General features: G+C 45.1%; 1 protein-coding gene across 1 annotated transcript in view; it reads left to right on the top strand.

The window, feature by feature from the left end:
* The window catches only part of GRHPR (glyoxylate and hydroxypyruvate reductase), a 66,470-nt gene that overhangs the window by 18,638 nt on the left and 24,603 nt on the right, over positions 1–23,229 (top strand). Inside the window, exons 7-8 of the mRNA XM_085897976.1 lie at positions 8,608–8,743; positions 14,889–15,019. Of these exons, the coding sequence (XP_085754102.1) occupies positions 8,608–8,743; positions 14,889–15,019 (267 nt within the window). The remainder of the gene's footprint in view (positions 1–8,607; positions 8,744–14,888; positions 15,020–23,229) is intronic.

The raw sequence follows: 23,229 nt of genomic DNA, 5'->3' as shown, positions 1-23,229 counted from the left end.
ACCGAGCGGTGTTATCGTCGGCCTCGACGGTTCGATTAATTATCGGGCGTATTCAGCCCACTACCAACCCTTTACGTGAAGCAAGATGAGGATTCAATGAGAGAAATGACGAAGCGAAGCGGGAAAGCAGTTCAACATAAAGCACATTTATTCGCGATGAACGGAAAGCACACATATACAATTCCACCAAAAGCACATAGAAAAGAAGAGAAACACAATGCAATTTTACACAAAAAGCAAATGCGACAATGCAGGTCTAATACCGATTACGCGAGCACACGGCAACACTTATACAATTTTACTTCACAGACGGCGCCGACAACACATATCCAAAACCAAGAAAAAGAACACCCTCAAGGATGAGGCGGGCCTGAGGCCGAGACCGGGTCGGGCCTACCCGACAACAAATCGCGATGAACGGAAAGCACACATATACAATTCCACCAAAAGCACATAGAAAAGAAGAGAAACACAATGCAATTTTACACAAAAATCAAATGCGACAATGCAGGTCTAATACCGATTACGCGAGCACACGGCAACACTTATACAATTTTACTTCACAGACGGCGCCGACAACACATATCCAAAACCAAGAAAAAGAACACCCTCAAGGATGAGGCGGGCCTGAGGCCGAGACCGGGTCGGGCCTACCCGTCTGGTGATGAGACGCGGAGCGGCGATGGTGCCTCAACTCCGCGGGCCTCGCGGGCAGTGTCTGGTAGGGGGTGGGAAAGGGTCCCCCTTGGTCGCACTATCTCAGCGCGGGGGGAAACAGGAGGGGGTTGCTGATGCTCGGGGGAAAGGAGGATTTTTACTCTTCCTCGAGTCCCGCGACGAGCGTCTCCACCTCGACCAGGTCCCGCCGTCGGCCTCCCTGGTGTGCAGCTCCCGGCACGACGCGAGCACCCCCTCGTCTGCCCTCGCCGCCTCTCCACAGCTCCGTCCTCTTCGCTCCGACTCCAACGCACACGACGACGACGACGACCAACTCCTTCTTGCTTCTTCTTCCCAACTCCACCGACTGCGAAGTCTTAACTCAACTCTACTGACGAACGCGGCCGCTTATATAAGCCCCGTGGCTTCGCCTTTGACCCCCTGCCTTCGATCTTTCACCTCGCTCCCCATTGGCCCGAGAAAAAGTGGGCGTGAATGCATTTTGATCCATGAATTTGCATATAGCGACCGCCCTCCAACGCACTGGAGGCGGGGCCAAATCGCCCCTCGCTCACCGATTGGACGGAACAAAAGTGGTCGTGTGTCGTTTTTGATCCGTTTTTGGAGCGGAAAATCCGTGGTTTTGTACACGCTGTTCGGCGCGCGCCCTGCACGAGTCCAACACCGGTACCCACAAGCGGCGCAAGAACGGTGGCGATGCGACGGTTGCGAGGTGTGACGTGAAGCGGCGCCGCGGTGGGTGGTTGATGTTGTGGTTGGTGGTGGTAACAATGGCGGTTGGTCCAAAATAAAGATAGTAAAAGAAAAACGGCTTTCCTGAAGAGTCGCAGCACGCATAAATGACATGTATTCCCACTAGACAACGGGTTTGGGCCTAACTACACATATACTTACGGAGATATCTCACCTAAGGGACCTGAATGGTGGTTTGCGAATTTGGTAACCACAACAATATATTGGGACGTATTATGTGATACCGATCGTCCGTCCGTCCGTCTCTGTCTGTCTGTCTGTCCGTCCGTCCATCCGTCCATCTGTTCCTGTCCGCACTCTAACTCCCAAAGTTTTCAACTTTCACGTTTCATATTTTGTACATAGGTACAGACTGTGGAGACGGTGTGTCGCAACATACATTCGTCATCTAAAGTGGTTGCCATGGCAACCAGGATGCTGTTTTCCATGTTGTAGCACAATTCTATATATACCTTCTTGTTTGGGCGTATATTGTGCTCACTTGAGCTCTTGTTTTTTAATGACATCATCGCTGCCCTTGTTATGACGTCATTGCATATGTAAAATGCCACATCCAATCAGTATGAAAATTTTTGAGGGTCATCTCAGGATAAAATGGTCCACAGAAAAAAAAATAAAAAAACCTTGAAGTCATCGGTCACGTGATTGAGCAGCCATAATGTTTTTTTGTTTTTTTAATGAAAACCTTCAAAAATCTTCTCTGAAGTGGTTTAACAGATGGAGGTGAAACTTTACACATATGACCGCCTGTCCATGAGGAACAAAAGGTTCACACATATGATGTCATTGGTCACATGGTTTGGTAGCCATATTGGATTTACCCTAAAACCAATCGATAAAACGCACCACTCAAAAGAAGTCCTGGTGAGGGTTTGCAATCACCGATTGCTCTTTTTCTTGTTTTAATCCCTGTGTTGCTGGTCGTGTTTTTCATCGAATTTTTTTGGTCCCAAACCGTATCTTATTGTGTTGAATCGTCGAGTTTGTGTCCCTTGTAAAGTGTGGCCCACTAATGGTAGTCAGGTTGTTGCTTCTGCCTCCGTATTTTTTTTTTATCCCATGTCCCTCGTTTCCGCTCCTTTTATCCCACTTGTTTTGTCTTTATTTCAACCCCCTTCCTGCCCCCCCCCAACCACAAAAAAACAACAACTACATCAGGAAAAAAACTGAACTCTATCTCCCATGCTCTGTTATTCCTTAATTCCCAATCCCTTCTCATTTTCAATATCCCCAAACTGAATCTTCAATTAATAAAACATCACTTCCTTTAAAAGCTGTTTATAACATTGAAAAAAAATATTTCCAAAAAGCGGGCGTAACCCCTCAGCCCATGCATTGTAAAAGGAAGCAGTGATATCACGATGATGCAGTCAGTTAGAGCACGTTGGACGTCATATCGAAAATCAATCAATCAGACTTCAAGATGGCTACCGTGGCGGCTCGTGAAAATTGCGGCTCGCCCATTTTCGAAAGGAAACTTCCTCTACTCAACCCCAACACACCCTGCAAAATGGATTTAATCGGACAAGGCATTCTCCTCGAAATCGACGGAAACCAATTGTTATTAATAATGCTGACATGGTATCGGCTGACATGGATAATAATGGTATCGGCTGACTGTTATTAATAATGCTGACATGGTTTGTTCTACTTTGTGATAATCCTCATTCTCTGTCACAGAGTGTTGGTGTTGCTGAAGCAGCTTCCTGAGCAATTGTTAAACTGGGTGGTTTGCCATTGCCTTCCAGCAGTCGTTGGGGCAGGAATTTTTGATTTGGCCACGGTGTCACCAATAGCTCGCCGACTCCTTGCAAAGGACACCATGAGGACATTTAACGTCCAACAACTAATATCGGTCGACGTGATGTCCAGTTTAACGTCCATTGGAGGTGCGGCACACATATTGGTGATTCACCGAGTCAGTGAAACACCGGGATGACGGTTTATGTCCAGGATGACGGCCGAGATTCGAACCCGAACACTGATAGACACCACTGTTCGCATTACATAATCGATAATACTCATAAAATCGATCCCTGAGGTACCCCACCACTTGCATCCTCCCCGCTAGATGTCCTTCCACTTTCACGAAGCCAGTTTCTAATCTGCCTAACTATTTTACCAGCTACTCCTCAAGCCCTCATCTTGGCAAACAGCCTTCTATGCACAACCTTATCGAATGCCTTTTGGAAGTCTGGATATACTACATCCACTGTATGTCCCTCATCCAACCAATCAGAAACTGCTTCATAGAACTCCAATAAATTCGTTAACCATGACACCCTAACTCCCTTTATTTAGATGAAAAATTTCTCCCAGTGGTTCTCCATCTGATCCCTAATTAACGTCCCTAATATCTTCCACTAAATGAAGTTCAACGAATTGGTCTCTAGTTCTCCAATTCATGTTCTTTCTTTTTTTCTTTCTTGAATGAAGGTATTACATTTGTTACTGTCCCTACCTGTCCTAACTCCAATGCCCATCATCAAGGACGCTGGCAAAATCATCCGCACAGCATCATTGACACCTCTTTTGAGGCTTCGAGGGTGGTCTTCGGCATCTCTGTGCCGTACATCACGTACCAGACCGCTAGGGTGAGGCTGCAGCTCCTGGAGCGGCACGGATGCACGATGAACAGTAAAATGATGACGCACAGTGGTTTATTCTTGGCATTAGGGGTGAAAGGGAAACCAGAGCCATGGAACACATGATCAGATACTCCATCTCCGGTACATTTGGACCACTTTTTCCGATTCACAAAAGTACGACACAGATGCGGCAATTTGTATATTAACATGAATACACAAGGGAGTTGGCCACTCCTTGCCATGCGCTCCCGAGATAAAAAAAAAAATACAGCCACTTGGTTATATGGAGGTTTGAATAGCGGCCGGTAACCTGGCCGTCCAAGTATATGGAGGTTTCAATAGTGGCCGGTAACCTGGCCGCTCGAGTATATGGAGGTTTGAATGGCAGCCGGTAACCTGGCCATCCAAGTATATGGAGGTTTGAATAGCGGCCGGTAACTTGGCCATCCAAGTATATAGAGGTTTGAATAGCGGCCGGTAACTTGGCCATCCAAGTATATAGAGGTTTGAATAGCGGCCGGTAACTTGGCCATCCAAGTATATAGAGGTTTGAATAGCGGCCGGTAACTTGGCCATCCAAGTATATAGAGGTTTGAATAGTGGCCGGTAACTTGGCCATCCAAGTATATAGAGGTTTGAATAGCGGCCGGTAACCTGGCCGCTCGAGTATCTGGAGGTTTGAATAGCGGCCAGTAACTTGGCCATCCAAGTATATAGAGGTTTGAATAGCGGCCGGTAACCTGGCCGTCCAAGTATATGGAGGTTTGAATAGCGGCCGGTAACCTGGCCATCCAAGTATATGGAGGTTTGAATAGCGGCCGGTAACTTGGCCGTCCAAGTATATGGAGGTTTGAATAGCGGCCGGTAACTTGGCCGTCCAAGTATATGGAGGTTTGAATAGCGGCCGGTAACCTGGCCGTCCAAGTATATGGAGGTTTGAATAGCGGCCGGTAACCTGGCCGTCCAAGTATATGGAGGTTTGAATAGCGGCCGGTAACCTGGCCGTCCAAGTATATGGAGGTTTGAATAGCGGCCGGTAACTTGGCCATCCAAGTATATGGAGGTTTGAATAGCGGCCGGTAACCTGGCCGTCCAAGTATATGGAGGTTTGAATAGCGGCCGGTAACCTGGCCGTCCAAGTATATGGAGGTTTGAATAGCGGCCGGTAACCTGGCCGTCCAAGTATATGGAGGTTTAAATAGCGGCCGGTAACCTGGCCGTCCAAGTATATGGAGGTTTGAATAGCGGCCGGTAACCTGGCCGTCCAAGTATATGGAGGTTTGAATAGCGGCCGGTAACCTGGCCGTCCAAGTATATGGAGGTTTAAATAGCGGCCGGTAACCTGGCCGTCCAAGTATATGGAGGTTTGAATAGCGGCCGGTAACCTGGCCGTCCAAGTATATGGAGGTTTGAATAGCGGCCGGTAACCTGGCCGTCCAAGTATATGGAGGTTTGAATAGCGGCCGGTAACCTGGCCGTCCAAGTATATGGAGGTTTAAATAGCGGCCGGTAACCTGGCCTCTCGGTTATATGAAGGTCTGAATCGCTGCCTGTAAAATGTTTGCTTGGGTCCAAAAGGTTAATGTCCAATCAATTTACGCAAAATTCAGCAACAACACTGACAACTACACAAACAAATGTGTGAGCATGCGATCTTATTGCCAGTCCATTCTTATTCTTCTCTCTTTGTCAAATCACTGGTTCACCATCATCTCTGATCTTCCCCCAGATGATGAGCAATATTTTGTGCTCTCATGAATCTAATATAACTGTATGTTTTACAACCTCCTGTTTCTGTCCCCTGCATTGTCAACACAGTATATGCAACCCCCCCCCCCCCCCACACACACACAAACACACAAACACACAAACACACTCACACACCTCACTCTCAGATACTGCATTACATTTTCCAATTACACTTGTTGTTGGATTATTTGAGCAATCCGAGTTGTGTCTCGTTTTTCCCGGCTTGCTTTCTTCATGTTCATGTACAAATTGTACTTTATGATCTGCTGAGCATTTTTCATGTTCAAGTCCGTGACTAATCCTTCAATTGCACCTGATTCAATTCCATGAGAGTGTGCCCCCTTCAAGTCTCAACAGGTATAGCTTTGGGATGCGTTGGTTAGGCCTTGGTCACATTTGCCACGGCGGCCGTGGGGTCTCCAAAATCTGCAGCCACTAGCAATTATACGGTGGCCGCAGTATTTCCACGGTCACACAATGTAGCAGTCACATATGTTTTTATTTTTCGGGGAGCCGCACGGCGTGTTTATAAATTGTGGAGACTGAAAACGTGGGGGTGCTGTAATTTTTTGGGGGTTGGGAAAATTCATTTTTCATTAAGAAGAGCTTACGGCAGCCACACGGAAAACGCAAGCCCACCGTACGCACTACGTACGGTCGACGTGGAACACATCTACGTCATAGCTTGGCTTTGTCAAATTGCTACGGCGAATGTAGAAATGAAAAAAAGTTATAACTCCGCAGTTATAATTCCACGCGACCCTACGGCCTGTAAAATATAGCCAAACGGCTTAGGGCCACCCTGAGGCCACCTCAGTTTCTCTGCGGCCGCCGCACGTTTCTGTCAATTCAGAGGGCGTACGGCCGCCGTATCCTCGCCGTAGAGCAAATGTGACTGAATACTTCCACCGACGAACTGGATGAACAAAGCGCGAAGAGGCGGCTCGAACAGGTGGGGGAGACACATGAACAAACATGAACGCTACGTTGTGTTTGGTTTTTTTTTAAATGTATTGGGTTTTTAGGGCCAAACTTTCTCGAAAAAATTGTTCGGATTCCAATTTGTTCAAACAGCTTGGCCGTTCGGATTCTGGGGGACCACGGTATATTCTAGTTATAGTATATTCAGTTATATATATACTGGTATATTTTTAATTCAGTAAAAAAAAGAACTGGTATATATACCCATTCGTTACCGTCCGTCTGGCCGCACGTTCGCCTTAGGGCCCCCCTGCGGTCCCCCTGCGGTCGCCTTGTGTCTGCCTTGAAAATTCTATGGCTGCCGCAGCGACGCCCTGAGGTCACCGTGCGACATCAAATCAAAGACCGTATGGCACCCCCACATTTTCGGTGTCCACAATTTATAAACACGCCGTGTGTCTACCCGAAAAATAAAAACATATGTGACTGCTACATTGTGTGACCGTGGAAATACTGCGGCCGCTTTATAATTGTGAGTGCCCGTACATTTTGTGGACCTTCCGGGCGCCGAGCAAATGTGACTTGGGCCTTACCTCGTGTTTTCACCTTCATTTGTGATGTTTATTTTTTTTAATCATCTTGTGTTTTAATTAATAACAAAAAAAGCAATCCGATCACGTGGTGTGACGGACTGTCGGGCAAGGATTGAATTTCACAGCAAAACCGGTTGTAATTCTTAATATCCATGATTACGTCAGCCCGATGCGTTTGATGAAAGTGATTGTAGTTCTGGGGGCATCATGTTTGATGAGGTGCCCTGGGGGCAGCGCTCTCGCAGAGTGCGTGAGCGATCGGAACCCAGGCCGGAGCTCGAGCCTGTGTGGACCTTTGGATGTGGTGATTGTACCAGTTTACATACAATACACCACCACCGAATGTCATTCCCTCATCTTATTTTACCTTAAACATGGGGAATTTCAGTTTAAAGCGTCTTGAAAGTGGGTTTTCTTTGGGTCCACGAACATGGACTCCATTTGGTTAATTTCTTTGGTTAATTCACTCCATTATTTCTTATTGGGAAAATATTTTTTGAATCCGAACTTTTTGCAATCCGAACAGCCTCCTGGAACGAATTAAATTGGGATTCTGGGGGCACCACGGTATAGGCAAACACCTATACTCCGATCTCTAGCGGTAGCGCACTGTGGACGCACGGTCGACGCAGACTGCCACGGAGGCCGTACGTAGGTGCGCGGCGGGCGTAGGGGAACCGTGTGTCGACCGTGCGTTGCCCACAGGTAGTCACACAGACTGCAAGGCCACCGTACGGCGACCGTGGAAATAGTGCGGCCGCCGTAAATTTTTGGGGGTTGGGAAAATTCTTTTTTCATCGAGCTGAGCTTACGGCAGCCACACGAATAACGCAAGCCCAATGTACGCCCTACGTACGGTCGACGTGGAACACATCTACGTCATAGCTTGGCTTGTCAAATTGCTACGGCGAGCGTAGAAATGAAAAAAAGTAATAACTCAGCGATTTTCATTCCACGGCGACCCTACGGCTGTAAAATATAGCCAAACGGTGTAGGGCCTCCCTGAGGCCACCTCAGTTTCTCTGCAGCCGCCGCATGTTTCTGTCAATTCAGAGGGCGGACGGCCGCCTTATCCTCGCCGTAGAGCAAATGTGACTGAGGCCTTATTCTGATCATTTTGTGAATAGTCGGCACTTTCCTTGTTTCGGTATCCAGGTTGTTGAATTCTGCTTGTGACCAATGTACTGTGTTGTTGCTGTGTTGTAGCTGTGTTGCTGTGTTGGTTCACTGGCATTGTGAGCTGGTTTGTGCTTTGATTTTGTTTCTTGGGAAGAGGTAGATTTTCAGATTTCGGGTTTCAGTGTTCATCTTTTTCTTTTCCAAAGTCCCCTTGCCGACTCTACTGGCTGAATCGGACTTTGTGGTGCTTTGCTGCTCTTTGACCCCCGAGACGAGAGAAATGTTTGCTGAGGATGCCTTCCGCAAGATGAAAAACTCTGCCATATTCATCAATACCAGCAGGTCTGTACGTTCTCTCAAGGAATTGTGACTCTTCTAGTAACACTTCTGCATATTGTGTTCTTTAGTCGAGCTCTTTCCAGGAAGCTTTTTGAAAGAGGTAGGAGATTGCCAACCACACTCTCTGGTATAACATAGTCAGTGGGTGTAGTTCTCAATCTACTGCATTGCATAGTTCACTAACTTAATAGTACAAGGCTTAATTTGTGCTTAATTAATACATTTATTAATAGATTGCTCAATGGATGCTTGTGATTTCTGCAAGATTCAAAAGTAGGACTAATTTAACTTCCCTGCTGTACTGGTAAACAAAAATTTTAACAACTTTGTCTTCATCAGCATGTTATCAAAGAATAGATAGTCCACGAGTTACCTCCACCACCAAAGGTGGAAGGTCAGGTCAGGTATGGGAGCATGCGCCAGAGCAGCGCGTCGCTGCATACACTTTCCACAGGTACTCCAGGGGCCTCCGTCTGGCCATCCCCCAGGCAGATGCCTGGCCCATCCCCATCTCCTTGAGAGGCTGATCAATCTGCTGCAACCACGAGGCACGTGGTCGGCCCATTGGCCTCCTCCACTCACGAGGTTCCCTTGCTGAGAGAATCAGATGAGCAGAATCAGCATCAGCAAAAGGAGCCACATGTCCATACAGCCACAGCTGACGCTCACGGACCATGCAGGTAACACATCTCATTTGAGTCTCTCTCAGTAACCGCTCATTGGACACACAGTTTGATCAGCGATAGCCAAGGATTCTCTGAAGTGACCTGGCACCAAAGGAATTAAGTTGCTGTTTCAGATCGCTGGTCATAGTCCAAGTCTCACATCCATCAAGCAAGACTGGAAGCACCAAGGACCTGAAGACTCAGTCTTTTGTCGTCCTGCGCAGGTACCGGCAGTGCCACACCCCATGATCCATTGAATCCATGACTTCCCAGGCCCGACCCAGACGTCTGTCGACCTCTGGCTCACAGCCGGCAGAGACATGAATATCACTGCCAAGTTAAGTGAATCTCTCTGTGACCTCAACATCCTCACCACAAACATATACAGACAAGACAGCAGGATCCAAGATGTCATTGAAAGCCTGGATCTTAGTTTTCACCCAGGAAACCCGTAATCCCAGCGGCTCCGACTCCTCATTCAGCACCTCGAGGCCCCCAAAAGGATATCTCAAGTCTCTGCAAAGATGACTGCATCATCTGCGAAATCAAGGTCAGAGATCTTGATATTCCCAAACGATGCACCGCAGCTTGATTTCTCCAACATCCTCCCTAAAATCCAGTCCATACAAGTGCTGAAAAGTGTGGGGGCCAGAACACACCCCTGACGAACTCCAGTAACAACTGGAAATAAGTCTGAGATGGTACCACCATATCTCATAGCACTCTCAGTACCAAAGTATAGTTTAGATATCAGATCGATCAGTTTTGGTGGCACCCCACGAAGACCAAGAATCCTCCAGAGGGCATCCCGATTCACTGAGTCGAACGCTTTACAGAGATCAACATAAGCCGCAAGCAGCCCCTGCCGAAACTCTCATCTGTGTTTGGTGAGGACCCAAAAAGAATATCATTGGTGTCAGCTTATTGGACACAGCTACAGCATCCCCTTGGGCATGGTAACCATCAGAGTGACCAGAAGGTGGAAAGAGGTTGTGTTTTCACCCCTGTCTGTTTGTCTGTCTGTCTGTTTGATTGTTTGCGTGCAGGATATCTCAAAAAGTTTTGGACAGATTTGGATGAAATTTTGCGGGTGGGTTGGGTGTGTGACGAGGTCGAACTGATCAGGTTTTGTGAAGATCCGGAATACGGATCCGGCCACCAGACTTTTTTTTAAGTGATTCTTCACCATTGAGAGATCAGGCCAAAAATTATATATAGTACGAGATCCCAAAAAGTTGTAAATGGATTTGGATGAAACTTGGTGGACACTGGGTGTGTGACAAGGAAGAATTGATTAAATTTTGGTGAAGATCCAGATCTGTATCTGAATATTATTTAATTTTGTAAGTGATTCTTAACCATTCAGAGATGGGGCCAAAATCGATATCTTGCACATGTCAAAAAAATTATTGGGCCCGATATGTTCTGCTTGATCGCGCATTCCATGGTTGAGGAATGCGCTCCACCGAGTGCCCTTCTAGTTATTGCTGTTGTTTTTGGTCTTTTCCCCCAAGATGTTTTTAATTTTAATTTTCCTTACTGTTCCTGGCCTATTTACAGTGCTGATAGAAAATCTACACCCCCTTTCAAAATTTTCACCTTGAATTACCTAAAAGCCAGGAATTGCATTACATCAGACTTTTTCCATCTTTATTTACACATCATAAACCACAACTTTCAAATGAAAAACAAATTCCACAAATTTCACAGAATTAATTAAAAATACAAAACTAGAATATCTTGGTTGGATAAGTGTCCACCCCCTCTGAGTTAATACTTGGTGGAAACATCTTTGACAGCAATTTCAGCTGTGAATCTATCGGGATCGGTCTCTACCAACTTTTCACACCTCGATTGGGCAATATTTTCCCATTCTTCCGTACAAAACTGTTCAAGCTCAGCCAAGTTGCGTGGGGGGTGTTGATGGACAGTAATCTTCAAGTCGTGCCACAGATTTTCGATTGTATTTAGGTCAGGGCTCTCACGGGGCTACTGAAGGACATTAATATTTTTGTTCCTGAGCCACTCCAGTGTCGCTTTGGCTGAGTGCTTCGGGTCATCTTGCTGAAAGGTGAACTTCCATCCCAATTTCAGCTTTCTTGCAGAGGGCAGCAGGTTTTCCTCGAGGATTTTTCTGGATTTTGCTCCTTCCATTTTCCCTTCTATCCTGACAAGTGCCCCAGTCACTGCTGAGAAACATCCCCAAAACATGATGCTGCCACCACCATGCTTCACAGTAGGGATGGTGTTCTTTGGGTGATGTGCTGTGTTGGGTTTGTGCCAAACGTAACTTTTTGCATTTAGGCCAAAAAGTTCTATCTCGGTTTCATCACTCCAAAAAACTTTTTCCCCACATGGCTTCAGAATCCATGGAGTGTTTTTTTTGCATTCCTCAAATGCGACGCATGGTGGGCTTTTTTGAGTAATGGCTTCCTTCTTGCCACCGTACCGTACAGGCCAGACTTGTGGAGTGTTGGGATATTGTTGTCATATGCACACAGTGACCAGTCTGTGCCATAAAGGCATGTCACTCTTTTAAAGTTGACATTGGCCTCTTGGTGGCCTCTCTGATCAGTCTCCTCCTTGCTTGGTCATCCAGTTTGGAGGGACGGCCTGATCAAGGCAGGGTTGTTGTGGTGCCACACGCCTTCCATCTATTATTGATTGTCTTCACTCTGCTCCAAGAGATATTCAAGGCCTTTGAAATATTTTTATACCCATCCCCTGATCTGTGTCTTTCCACAACTTTATCCCAGTGGTCTTTTGAAAGCTCCTTGGTGCCCATGTTTGAGTATTTGCTGTGAAATGCACTACCCAGCAGAGAAAACCTACAGGAACAGCTGATTTTATTGTGAAATCATCAGAATCACTATAATTTAACACAGGTGGAGGCTAATTAACTTTGTGTGTGACTTTGAAGGTGATTTGTTACAACTGAGCTAATTTACAATTGCTCTTATAAGAGGGGTGGACACTTATCCAACCAAGATATTCTAGTTTTGTATTTTTAATTAATTTTGTGAAATTTGTGGAATTTGTATTTCACTTGGAAGTTGTGGGTTACGATGTGTAAGTAAGGGTGAAAAGGTCTGATTTAATGCAATTTAATTCCAGGCTATAAGGCAACAAAAGGTGAAAGCGTTGAAAAGGGGGTGTGGACTTTCTACAGAGACAGTACTTGTGAAATAGCCAAATGATAGTGGACTGGATAGCATGCTTTCTTGCAAGTGGAAGGGAAGGGAAGGCAAGGGCAACCTGATGAGGAACAGGAAGAGGAAGAAGAGAAAAGCTCGCCTGTTTGGCATTCCTCATGATGCTGCACATAGCTCATGATGCTGGATCCCAAGATTAATTTGTTTTGTGTAAAATGTCCTTGTAATCGATTTAATGGCACACTGATGTCTCATAACTATTAAGGTACTACACGTGACATTGTACGAGCTCCTATATGGGCTTTTACAAGAATGGTAATATTAGTGTAAGCAGCGAAATCCACCAATGTGGATGATAGGTGTGCTGAGGAAGGCGACAGTGTGGGTGCGCCGCTGCCAGAGGTGCACGAGAGCAGCTGTGACATCACACCCGGGGAGGGGGGGGTAGGTGAGAGGCTAATACAGGGGATGCTGGGGTGAGACAGAGGCTAAAATAGTGGAGGCTGCAGTGAGACGGAGGATAATCTGGGCAATGCTGAGGTGAGAGGTGTGCAGCCATATAAGCGTGGAATGTGAGCGAGTTGAGTCAGTCAGGGTCTTGACGATGGACTGCACATTTAAGAATGACAAGGTGTAAGGGGAAAAGCAGATTATCTAAGTATACGCAGGGGAAGCTAGCCCATTAGTGCTGATTATGCTGGCTGTTGTGTGCCACAGAATAAGACAAATAGCTGAAGCTGGGCACAATTTAGTACAAGTACAGAGGAAGCTGGACAAGAATGCGTATACCTGTGGGGACAGCTTGGCCACCGACGTTACAAACGAGAGCACAACATGATGTGCTTGTGAATGCTTCTCAACATAACATAGCCGGACAGCCAGCTAATGCGCACACTAGCGGAGAGTGAAACAGTGCGAGCACTGAGAGAGCAGCACAGATGGTGTGTGTGTGTGTGCGTGCGTGCGTGCGTGCGCTGGTGGGATTGCGTGTGAGTAGTCTATGCCAGTGTCTGTTGGTGTTTTGAATGAGAGAAGAAACCCTCCTTTTCAGCATTTCAAAACAAACATGTCAGGGACTGCAGGATGGCTGACTTAGGCAAAGGTTCCACATCTGAGCTACGGGTTGCGAACAATAATGTATTTGTGAACATCAAACCGACGGAGCTGGGTTTTCCAGACTACCTCCTTTACCAACTTTTCTTACCATCATTTTCTCTGTTCATGGTTAAGGAGTCAATAAAATGAGTTTCTGAGCTTTGGTGTGGTCAACATTACATTAGACTCAGGGATAGATGTAATAATGATGTGAAAGAACCCGTTGCCACTTTTATTGCGTAAAGAGAGCAAGATTGAAAAGATGCTTGAAGACGACTATAGACAACTGTAAAAGTGAAGTTCTGTTGAAAGTGATGTGTCAGACTGGACCTCGTGAGGCAAACAAGGGATGGGTTTGATATAATTCGCATGTTTGAATGAACTGAGTAAACAGGTGCAGATGATTGCCAACAAGACGAGAAGAGTGTTTGGAAAAAAAAAAAAACAACAAACTGAGACCTGTGGTATGCCAGAGGTGTGAGGGAAGCAAACCCTCTGCCATGGCAACCTCCTATAAACATCCAATAACCTTCAGCTTTGTATTGTACAGCATTAGGAAGTTACTCTGGCCCAGTGTGTTAGCCATACTTTACGCAGGTTCTCAAGAATGCCACTTCTTCCTGTTGCAGAAATAGCTGTTTCTTCCTTTATGATTTGCTAACTTGGGAGAGCCCAGCAGAGGGCGTTCTGAACACCCGATGAGCTGCACTTGTACTTGTTCTGGTTGTCTTTAATATCCAAAGATGGTCCTTCGTGCGAAACTTGTGAACACCTGGGAGCATGACTTTGCTTATATATATATATATATATATATATATATATATATATATATATATATATATATATATATATATATATATATATATATATATATATATATATATATATATATATATATATATATATATATATATATATATATATATATAGTGTGGGAGTTGCTTCGAGCACAGCAATAACACTCTGAGATATCATCAAACAGCGTCACCCGGTGTCTCGGAATATCTGAAAAGATCAGACCAATTGCTATCCGAAGTTTTGCCAGGAATTAATAATAATTATTTATTTATTTGTTTGTTTGTTTTTATTGTTTTTGTTTTTGCATCACTCCAAATGACATGGTCCAGTACACTTAACTGGTTTAGAGATATTGTCACTTCTAATTTGGAGATGTGATGCACTCTTATTCAGTAGCCGTTTGTGTTTATGAAATGCTTAAACATGACACCACTTCAGGGGAGCCATGGTGGACCAGGATGCCTTGTACTCGGCACTACAAGAGGGACAAATTGCTGCCGCTGGCCTTGACGTCACCACACCTGAGCCTTTGCCCACAGATCACCCCCTGCTGTCCCTCAAGAACTGTGGTATGTACAGCACAGTTAAGTAAGGTCTGATGATGAATGATATTTGGACTGCCTGTGGAGCCCTGTCAACATCTTGCTATGTTTGTTTTACTCTTCTCCGAGAGTCTATTTAAAATATCCTGCAGTGTTATGGATGAAAAGGCTTTCCTGCTCAATTTTTTGTTGTTGTTGGAAACATGGTTGAGGTTCGTGGAAGAACTACAGCAGAATGTAATGGAGCAAAATGGAAAAGGGGAAACGGCAACAGCAGAGGATCAGTGAGAGTGAGGGTGAGATCAAGGGGAGAGGGGGGGAAGGACACATTAGGGATGAACGAGCTGCACACAAGCTGAAACACAGAGGAATGAGAAGGGGAAAGCTGGGATGAACGAGAAGTGGAACAAATGAAAAGCGGTGAGGGAGAGGGACGAAAATCACAATAACCTGGAACAAAAAGTAGGAGTGCTTGGGAATTGGGTCATTTGGGGTGGAATGTGTCATGAGTACGGATGGGGGGATGACCTGAAGTAGTGGTGAACAGAAGTATTGGAAGTCCTTGAGGTAAGAATGGGACTGAACAGACTGGGGAAGTGAGTTCCACAGGTGAGAGAAAAGAGGAACAAATGAGTGGTTGATATCTGAAACTTTGGGAATTGTACCAATCAAATAACATCGGTTGCAATTTTTCACTCACCGAGTGTTCCCTTGCTATTCCTTGTGATGATCACATTCCTTTGGCAGTTCTATTGTTTGTTTGTGAGATTCAGGGATTTCATAAAAACATTTATTCCCATGTTTATGAGATACATTCATGTTTCATGTTGGGCACTTTGCTACATGACTTATTGATGTATACGAGGTGCCATTCTCTGTTTACAAGGTGCAACACAATGCCATGAAAGTGTTGGAAAATGAATTTTATTGATCACCATTTTTTACCTTCTAAGTATTTCGAGCAGATCTTTTTTTTTGTTTCCCTTGTGCTTTATTTGCTCTCAATGCGACAGGATGGCACAGAGGTAGCCGAGTTGCCCTTGAGCTGCTTATCCTTGGTTCAATTCCCAATCTAACCATAAACTGATGGACTGGTGCGTTGCAGGCATCACAAAGCATGCCGTCCCCCTCGGATGGATATTAACATGGGTATCGGGCACACGAGCATTAGCTGGTGGACGTTAAAGACATTAGCTGGCGGACGTAATTTGCGAACAGTCGACGAGTTGTCGCCGGCACCGAGGCCAAATTACAGTCACCTCCGCATCTCACTTCAGTCGAGCATCAGGCTTGGCCAGCCAGTAAGTGAAAGACTTGGGTTAAAAGCTTTCCTTGACTGACCACAGAAGAAGGTGGGAATTATTTGGGCCATTGACAAAAAAGTACGAGAAGTAGTAGTAGTAGTAGTAGTAGTAGTAGTAGTAGCAGTAGTAGTAGTAGTAGGTTGGTATGCTTTAGAAGCCTGGTGTTGGTGTGGTTAAGGTGGCTGGCTTAAGATCTTAGGGTCTTGAGTTTGAGCCCCTATCAGGCTGTTGAAATAACACCAGATGGGTTGAATCGGCTCGTCATCCTTCCGAGGTTGGCAAAATGAGTATCGGCTTACTGGTAACAGGGGCACTGCATCAGTAGCACAGCCACACTTCCAGAAAAGGAAGCAACCAGCAGCCACAGGCCGCATACAAAAACAACAACAGCAGTATGCTTTACTTTGCAGCAGTTCAAGCACATCTCCATTTCACATGATGAATGATTTGTTATTTGAAGGACATCTTTTAAATGTAGAAATATAGATAATTAATTATCTTTCTCATTTTTAATTGGCTATTTAATATTGACTGCTCATATTTTTTGTGAGTTGCTCACATTATTGGTATAATTTGTTCCAGCACATTGAGCAGCACCTCACAATACATAAACAAAGTGGAATGATTGGGGGAGTGGGGAGGGGGGGGTGGAGGGAGGAAATTATACACTATCCTCCCTCCTTTAAACTCGTATACATGTTTGTCTTCCCTCAAATCCCTTTGCCTTTAAAATCCTTTTCCATCTTTTTCCCCCTTTCTTTCCAATCCCCCAACTTTTCATTCCCTCCCTTATCCCAAACCATTCTCTTTTTGTTCTCTTTTATTGTCTTTAAGCCTCCCAGCACCATACTTTCTTCCTTCGTTACTTACGTAAAAAGTGTGTGGTCAATTAGTCCTAAGACATGTGACCTCAAACTTTATCTTCCTTAAAAATGACACTACCTGGCTGAAAGATGAACTTTCAAAACTACCATTTTAACATGTTTTTTTTTTAACCACAGTTCCCAGTTTCTATCGAATAGAAAGAGCAAGCAAAGAGCAAATTAATGGCTGAACACACAATAAAGCTGCTCTTCAAAGGCAGCCACAGCTGAGTGAGCATCCAACATCATTCTCAGTCATTCCTTGTTAAACCAGAACTAATCGCAGCCTACAAGCCTTTGTCTGTAGCTCAATGGAGTACTGCGCTTCCCTATCGGCTGAAGCCCCCAGTGTCCATCATAATCTGTCTCTCTTAGAATCTTTGGAATATAAAGGTCTCAACATTATTGTCATCTTTCATGATGAAATCAAGTCTGTTGCTCTGGCATTATAGACTCGTCAGTAGCCAATTTTTATTTATTTATTTATTGTTTGTTTGTTAACCGTTTCTCCTCCAGCTCCGTCTGCTCTCTTAGCTCTCCGATCCTCCCCAGGAACTCCAGATGTATGTGTACTTCTTCTAATCCCCTTCTGCTTAAACTTCTCAAATGTAGGCCTCGTACACACTTGTACTGTTTTGTTCCTGTTGTTTTTAATCCCGTTTGTTGAGCTGCCCCCCAGAGAGCATCTTTCAAATGCATTCTTCCTTCAAGAGGAGATGCGCTACCATCTCACATGATCCTTCATCACTTCCCACAATCGTTTCCTTCCAAATCAACCATACCTCAATGAACTCTTCCTTGCAGGTTGCTGTACGTTTCCTCCCCTCACCTCACCTCCCTTCTCTATCTCTGTCCACGCATTCCCTTACTTGTATCCAACTGTCACAACAGTTGCCATTTTATCCTTTGTCACCTCGTTTTTTAGTGAGCCTCCATTATATATATATATATATATATATATATATATATATATATATATATATATATATATATATATATATATATATATATATATATATATACTGTACCAATAAAAGGCTGTGTGTGTGTGTGTGTGTGTGTGTGTGTGTGTGTGTGTGTGTGTGTGTGTGTGTGTGTGTGTGTCCTCCATAACTTGCTGTCTGGGATCTTAAGACGTTTCCTGTGTAACCTTATTGGGGTCTGAAGCCGCCATGTTTTTTGGCCTACTCAACCATGCCTTGACTTGGAACAGACCATAACGATTTCTTCATGATCAAGTTTATTTTTCACTTTCCTCGCTCATATCGAATGCCTGTTCATCATAGCTACGAATCGCTGTACACATCGCTTTTGTAAGTACTATAGTTTTCATATTCGAAGCTTGGAGCGATTTCATCCATTATATGAGATGATTTTCCACGATCTACTCTCACGGACTAATTAAAGAATATCATTGAAATATTATTTCGCTTTTGAGGATCGGATATCGTCCGGACAAGATAAGTGTCGAAATCTGTTGTGAAATCTGATAATACCAAGAAACTAGAACGGGCACTTGGTGGAGCGCATACCTTCGCTGCCACAACTTTTTTCCAGGCACATTTGAAAAACGTCATTTTAAAACGTCCATGACGTCACAACCGTCAGTCCGATTGATGTCAAATTTGGTGTGTAACCTCCTTGAAGGCAGTCCAACAAAATGGAATGATAAACACTGAAAAATTAAAAAGTTGAAAAATGACGTCATCTTTTGACGTCATTTTGACGCACTTCTGGGGACGTCACGTCCAATCGGAGACTACCATTCTGAAAGCTCGTAGTTCACTGAACGTTTTAACGTTGGTTTCATGTCACTAGCTCTATTAGATCTGAAGCTATGCCTACAAGTATATTTTGACCTTGAGTGTGACCTTGACTACAGAGTTAATTGGCAAAACCTGTACATCAATAAACAGATATTTTGGTACTGATCCTAATGCCTGGATTTGGGAGACTTTGCTTTATAAATTATATCGATATTTGAATGTAAAATATCAGGACATTTTAGCCACAATTGAAAAACGTCATGTTCAAACGTCAATGACGTCATAACGATCAGTCCGATCGAAGTCAAATTTGGTGTGTGACATCCTTAAGGTAAGTCCTACAAAACGGTATGATCAAAACTGATGAGATCGAAAACTGAAAATTTACGTCATCTTGTGACGTCATTTAGATGCACTTCCGATGACCTTACGTCAAATCCGACACTACATATCCGAAAGGTATCTCGTCATGGAACAACATGGCGGTGGTTGCATGTCGAAAGCTGTATTATGAAGGAAGTTATGCTCAAAAGAGTGTTTTTGACCTTTTCATGACCTTGACCTTGACCTTTGACCCGATCGCTCCCAAAATCTAAACAAATCGTCCTTGGATACTCACGAATCATGCCACCAAATTTCGTGCAATTCGGTTTAATACTTTCTGAGTTATGCGAATAACAAACAAACACACATATTCACAAATAAATAAATACACAGCGACCAAAACATAACCTTTCGCAGAATGCGAAGGTAATAACGAGTCTTATAACAAAGCCGATATACCTATCTACTTTAAACAAGCAAGGCAATGTTCTCTTCTCTATACATACACAAGAAAATGTGAAATTTCCAAAGCATGAAACTCATCTTTTTCTACTGTTTGGAGAATTATATTGAGTGAACAAAACATTAAGTAAGGTAACAAAATTATCTAGCTTCATTGAGCGATATGATTTATTGCATTTACTGGCAGACCTGACGCAACATGTCCTCCAGAGGGACTGCCTATCCATAGCTTCTGCCAGATCTGTGTCTATTTTCGGAAGTTTCGTGAAGTGTTCCACAGGGAATCAAAGCAAATCTGGTGAAAAACGGACATTTCACAAAAAAGTTAGAACATTTGCGTGGATCTCAAACCGATGTACCACGTGACATGTGCACAGACGAGCAGGCAATCTGGCAGATTTTTTGCAATGTTTATGTCACGGGTGATTGAACTTTGTGATATTTCCAGGGTTGTTCTGCATTAAGCAGCAAATCTTTTGTGGATAAAATCATTATTTGAATGAATTAATTTTATTTCATTAACTGTTGCATGTGTCGTGAAGACCGGCTTTAAAGTTAAAGGGATCCTTTATGGTATGCAGCGACAGCTTGGCGAACCGTTCCTTATCAACCATTTAATTGGAGTGCTTACATGAATGCTTAAGCCACTTGGCGAGCGCCCATTGTCGATAGTGGTACCATGCAAAGCCATTCTGAGTGAACCATTCACTCTCTGCAGATGATTTAGCTGCACCATGTCACCCTGAGCGAGTGGTTCGTGCTGCGTCACCCTGAGCGAGTGGTCTGTGCTGCGTCACCCTGAGCGAGTGGTTCGTGCTGCGTCACCCTGAGGGAGTGGTTCGTGCTGCGTCACCCTGAGGGAGTGGTTCGTGCTGCGTCACGCTGAGCGAGTCGTCCGTGCTGCGTCACCCTGAGCGAGTGGTTCGTGCTGCGTCACCCTGAGCGAGTGGTTCGTGCTGCGTCACCCTGAGGGAGTGGTTCGTGCTGCGTCACCCTGAGGGAGTGGTTCGTGCTGCGTCACCCTGAGGGAGTGGTTCGTGCTGCGTCACCCTGAGGGAGTGGTTCGTGCTGCGTCACCCTGAGGGAGTGGTTCGTGCTGCGTCACCCTGAGGGAGTGGTTCGTGCTGCGTCACCCTGAGGGAGTGGTTCGTGCTGCGTCACCCTGAGCGAGTGGTTCGTGCTGCGTCACCCTGAGTGCGTGGTTCTTGCTGCGTCACCCTGAGCGAGTGGTTCGTGCTGCGTCACCCTGAGCTAGTGGTTCGTGCTGCGTCACCCTGAGCGAGTGGTTCGTGCTGCGTCACCCTGAGCGAGTGGTTCGTGCTGCGTCACCCTGAGCGAGTGGTTCGTGCTGCGTCACCCTGAGCGAGTGGTTCGTGCTGCGTCACCCTGAGCGAGTGGTTCGTGCTGCGTCACCCTGAGCGAGTGGTTCGTGCTGCGTCACCCTGAGCGAGTGGTTCGTGCTGTGCCATCCTGAGCGAGTTGTTGAATAACACCCAATTTCCGAGCCATTTGCGTCTTTCTCTTTCTCTTTCTCTTTCTCTTTCTCTTTCTCTTTCTCTTTCTCTTTCTCTTTCTCTTTCTCTTTCTCTTTCTCTTTCTCTTTCTCTTTCTCTTTCTCTTTCTCTTTCTCTTTTTTTTTTTTTTTTTTTTTTTTTTTTTTTTAATTTTTATTTTATTTTTTATTTTTCTCTCTGTCTCTCTCTCTCTCTCTCTCTCTCTCTCTCTCTCTCTCTCTCTCTCTCTCTCTCTCTCTCTCTCTCTCTCTCTCTCTCTTTCTTTCTTTTTCTTTCTCTTTCTCTCTCTCTCTCTCGTAGCTATGTCTGGACAGTGTTTGTCTCCAGGCGTGTCCTGGTGATGTTTTTGTCTAGACGGGAGTTTGTCTCCGAACATGTCCGAGCAGTGTTTGTCTCCGGGCAGCTTGGCTCCGGATGCGTCTGCCGGGCGGTGTTTGTCTCCGGACGCCTCTGGGTGGTGTTTATGTTTGGACGGGCATTTGTCTCCGGACTTGGCCGGACAGGAGTTTGTCTCCAGGCCGTGTTTATTGTATGACCAGTAGAAAATGGATTTCAGACATTATTTTGTTTCCATCTTCACTGTTATTCTACGCAGCGTCATTTTGATGAGACGATGTGATTTGTAATTAACACTCCACCGCACGTGTGCTTTCCCTTCCTCTCACCTCACACAGTCTTCCCTTCTCCCACCTCTCCTCGCTCCCCTCTCCTCTCCCCTTTCCCCTCCACCTCTTCACTCTCCCCACGCTCTCTATCCCCCACCCTTCTCTCCCTCCCCCCCCTCTTTTTCTCCCTTCCTCCTTTCATATTACCGTCAGCGAAGAGACGAGTAGTATTTGCTGGTATTGAAATAAACAGACCCTGGCTGTATCCCACAATTCTTTGTTCGCAAGTTGGGAGGTAATTACTTTTGGGGGCCGTTGGGTCAATGAAGATTACACATAATAAAGCAGGACAAATTCTCAGGATTGAGATGAGTTCATATCCAGACTCCGAGAGAACGGCAACACTTTCAAAGCCCGTTTGTCATGTAATGAAATGCTCACTGCAGGTATGTATCACAGCAGCAACACAAAAGTTTTCATGAACCATTTAATTTTTGTTCAAACAAGAGTCTCTACGTGCACAAGTTAATCTTCATGTCTAGTTCAAAAAATTCCCAAGCACAGCCCCTTTAGCAATGAATGGTAAGAGCACGGGCTGTCACACCTTGATGTTTTAGCCAGCGTAAGGCAACGTATCAAAATGTATGTAAAACGCTGGCGTACGGTGAACTATTGATGTTTTTTAAAAGTTTTTGGCGTATTCATAACGAGTTGGACGTCTGCATAACGCATTAGTAACGTACACAGAATGTTTCGATAACTTATAGATAATTTATACCAACGAATGCTTAGCGTGTTGTCGGCGTTCACAACGTATGCCCAACGATAGTCGTACGTATGCATAGCGCGGCAGAGTATCGCCGACGATCACGTGGCGTAGCCTATTAAAAGGCTGCCGCTCGACGATTCAAATCATAACCGCACTAGACATCGAAGTGTCAACATCACCGTCGTGCCCTGTCACACCTTGACGTTTTAGCCAGCGTATGCCGATGTATGAAAAATTTGCCCAATACGGTGGCACACGTCGAATACGTTATGGGTAAGTTTTATATACGTTAATAGCACGCCGAAGCACGCTGGCATACGTCGTAGTACGCTGGCATACGTCGTAGTACGCCGAGCATGTGGACAAATTTTTAAGCATGCTCAAAATTTTTCGACGTATGCCAGCGTATGACTCACACGTTCCGCTACGCTGCCCATAAGTTGTAGGCACGTTACGCGATCGTTGACACACGTCAACACACGTTACTTGTAAGTTACTCATAAGTCGAAACACGTCGAGGTAATGTTTAGCGTACCCAAAACTTATTTCTAACCGATGAGTAACGTGCTTTGAACCTATGTGTTACGTATCTCCAACGCACATTGACGTATGTAGACGTATTTGATTGAC

This window comes from Eptatretus burgeri, chromosome 10 (assembly GCF_056783735.1).
Source record: "Eptatretus burgeri isolate ZD-2024b chromosome 10, Ebu_testis_v1, whole genome shotgun sequence".
NCBI classification, from domain to species: Eukaryota; Metazoa; Chordata; class Myxini; order Myxiniformes; family Myxinidae; genus Eptatretus; species Eptatretus burgeri.
This window is presented reverse-complemented; position numbering and strand designations above follow the sequence as displayed.